Below are 1,478 nucleotides of genomic sequence, written 5' to 3' on the forward strand. Positions count from 1 at the left end.
CATTTAGCCTGGTTCAAATTTGGTCTTGTATTACTCTAATGTATTAGTCTTTGATGAAAATTAGGGTGTGATTTTCCACTTAGGTATTATAAAATACGATTTAAAAACTATCTGCAGTTGACCTGGCTGATAATAATATAATATTATAGATAATATGTATGATTAAATTATATTAATTATTATCTTTTTTAAAGGTTAGTCATTGTTTTTACAGTACCTACATAAGTACGTAAGTTCATATTTTGAACAGTAGAAATAATATAGACATCAAATTTCTCTTGTGCAAAGAAAATAGTACATTGAACATAAATATATTTTGAATTTGAAAACCCTATGGTGGATACCTACACAAATAAACAAAATAAATTATTAAATCTATTGCGTTTTCGAAGAAAAATTTCAAAAGAATTTTTTCATTGACAAGAGTACAAGACGTGTTTATTATAAATTGTGCAGTAGGTAGTTAAACAATGCTTTAAACTTTATACACATTTTTTTATAATTTTAACATGATATAGGGGAGAGTGCCCGAATATTGGATAGGCGCCTAATATAGGACACCACTAAATCTCCCTGAGAAATGGATGCACTGATTAAATATCATGATAAATATGTTCAAACATATCTGGTAACTATCTATGATAAGGCGCGGTACCAGTTTGTTATTAATTACCATAGTGATAACGTTTTGTTTGTTATCACAAATTTTGAGTTTTTTGAATGCTGTTTGAGTATGCATTTTTCGTCTACAAGATAAGTCATTTTTAAATTATGTTATGGTTTATTTTAACCTGCACTATATGTATTTTAGTTTTAACTAACTCAAAACATTCTACAATTTACTTTCTTCAATTATTATGACTACTTTTTATAAAAGTTCAATGTTTCCTAATATTGGACACAATGATAGTCCTAATATTGGATACCCATTATATATAATAAATACATTTTTAAATATTCTAATCTGTCTTCAAAATACCTATATTTAATTGTTATCAATAAAACTAAATATGATTTTTGAAACAATTGTTATTATGATAAATATTATATTAATTATTAACATTTGAAATTTTAATATTGAATATTTTAATAATATAATATTTACCATCCAGTATTAGGGTCACCTACTATCCCTTATTAGGACCTTAATTTGAAATAATGAATTTACAATGTTTTAATATTATTTCAAAATAGATTATAAATTTACTTCACCAAACCAAAAAAGGCCCAACTACTAGTAAGTATGCATAGATATAGGTGTATTAACATTAAAAATTCTGAAAAAAAATTAATTTATATACCTAAAATTAACAGTTTACTAAAGCTATCCATTATTAGATACTTTCCCCTATTATCTCTAAAGATTATCACTCGTCAGAGTAACTACCTTGATGAACAATATAAGATGGGTGAACTCTCCATAAACACACAGCGTGAACACGTGTCAAACTGCACAGGATCGACACGATTTCCCATCC

The 1,478-nt window shown here is 26.3% G+C and overlaps 1 protein-coding gene across 1 annotated transcript in view; it reads left to right on the top strand.

Annotated features, from left to right (window-relative positions):
• The first annotated feature begins 580 nt into the window (after positions 1-580).
• The window catches only part of LOC100571917 (colorectal mutant cancer protein), a 2,434-nt gene continuing 1,536 nt past the window's right edge, over positions 581-1,478 (top strand). The window contains exon 1 of the mRNA XM_008189733.3: positions 581-657. Within this exon, the coding sequence (XP_008187955.2) occupies positions 581-657 (77 nt within the window). The remainder of the gene's footprint in view (positions 658-1,478) is intronic.

This window comes from Acyrthosiphon pisum, chromosome A1, assembly GCF_005508785.2.
Source record: "Acyrthosiphon pisum isolate AL4f chromosome A1, pea_aphid_22Mar2018_4r6ur, whole genome shotgun sequence".
Lineage (NCBI taxonomy): Eukaryota > Metazoa > Arthropoda > Insecta > Hemiptera > Aphididae > Acyrthosiphon > Acyrthosiphon pisum.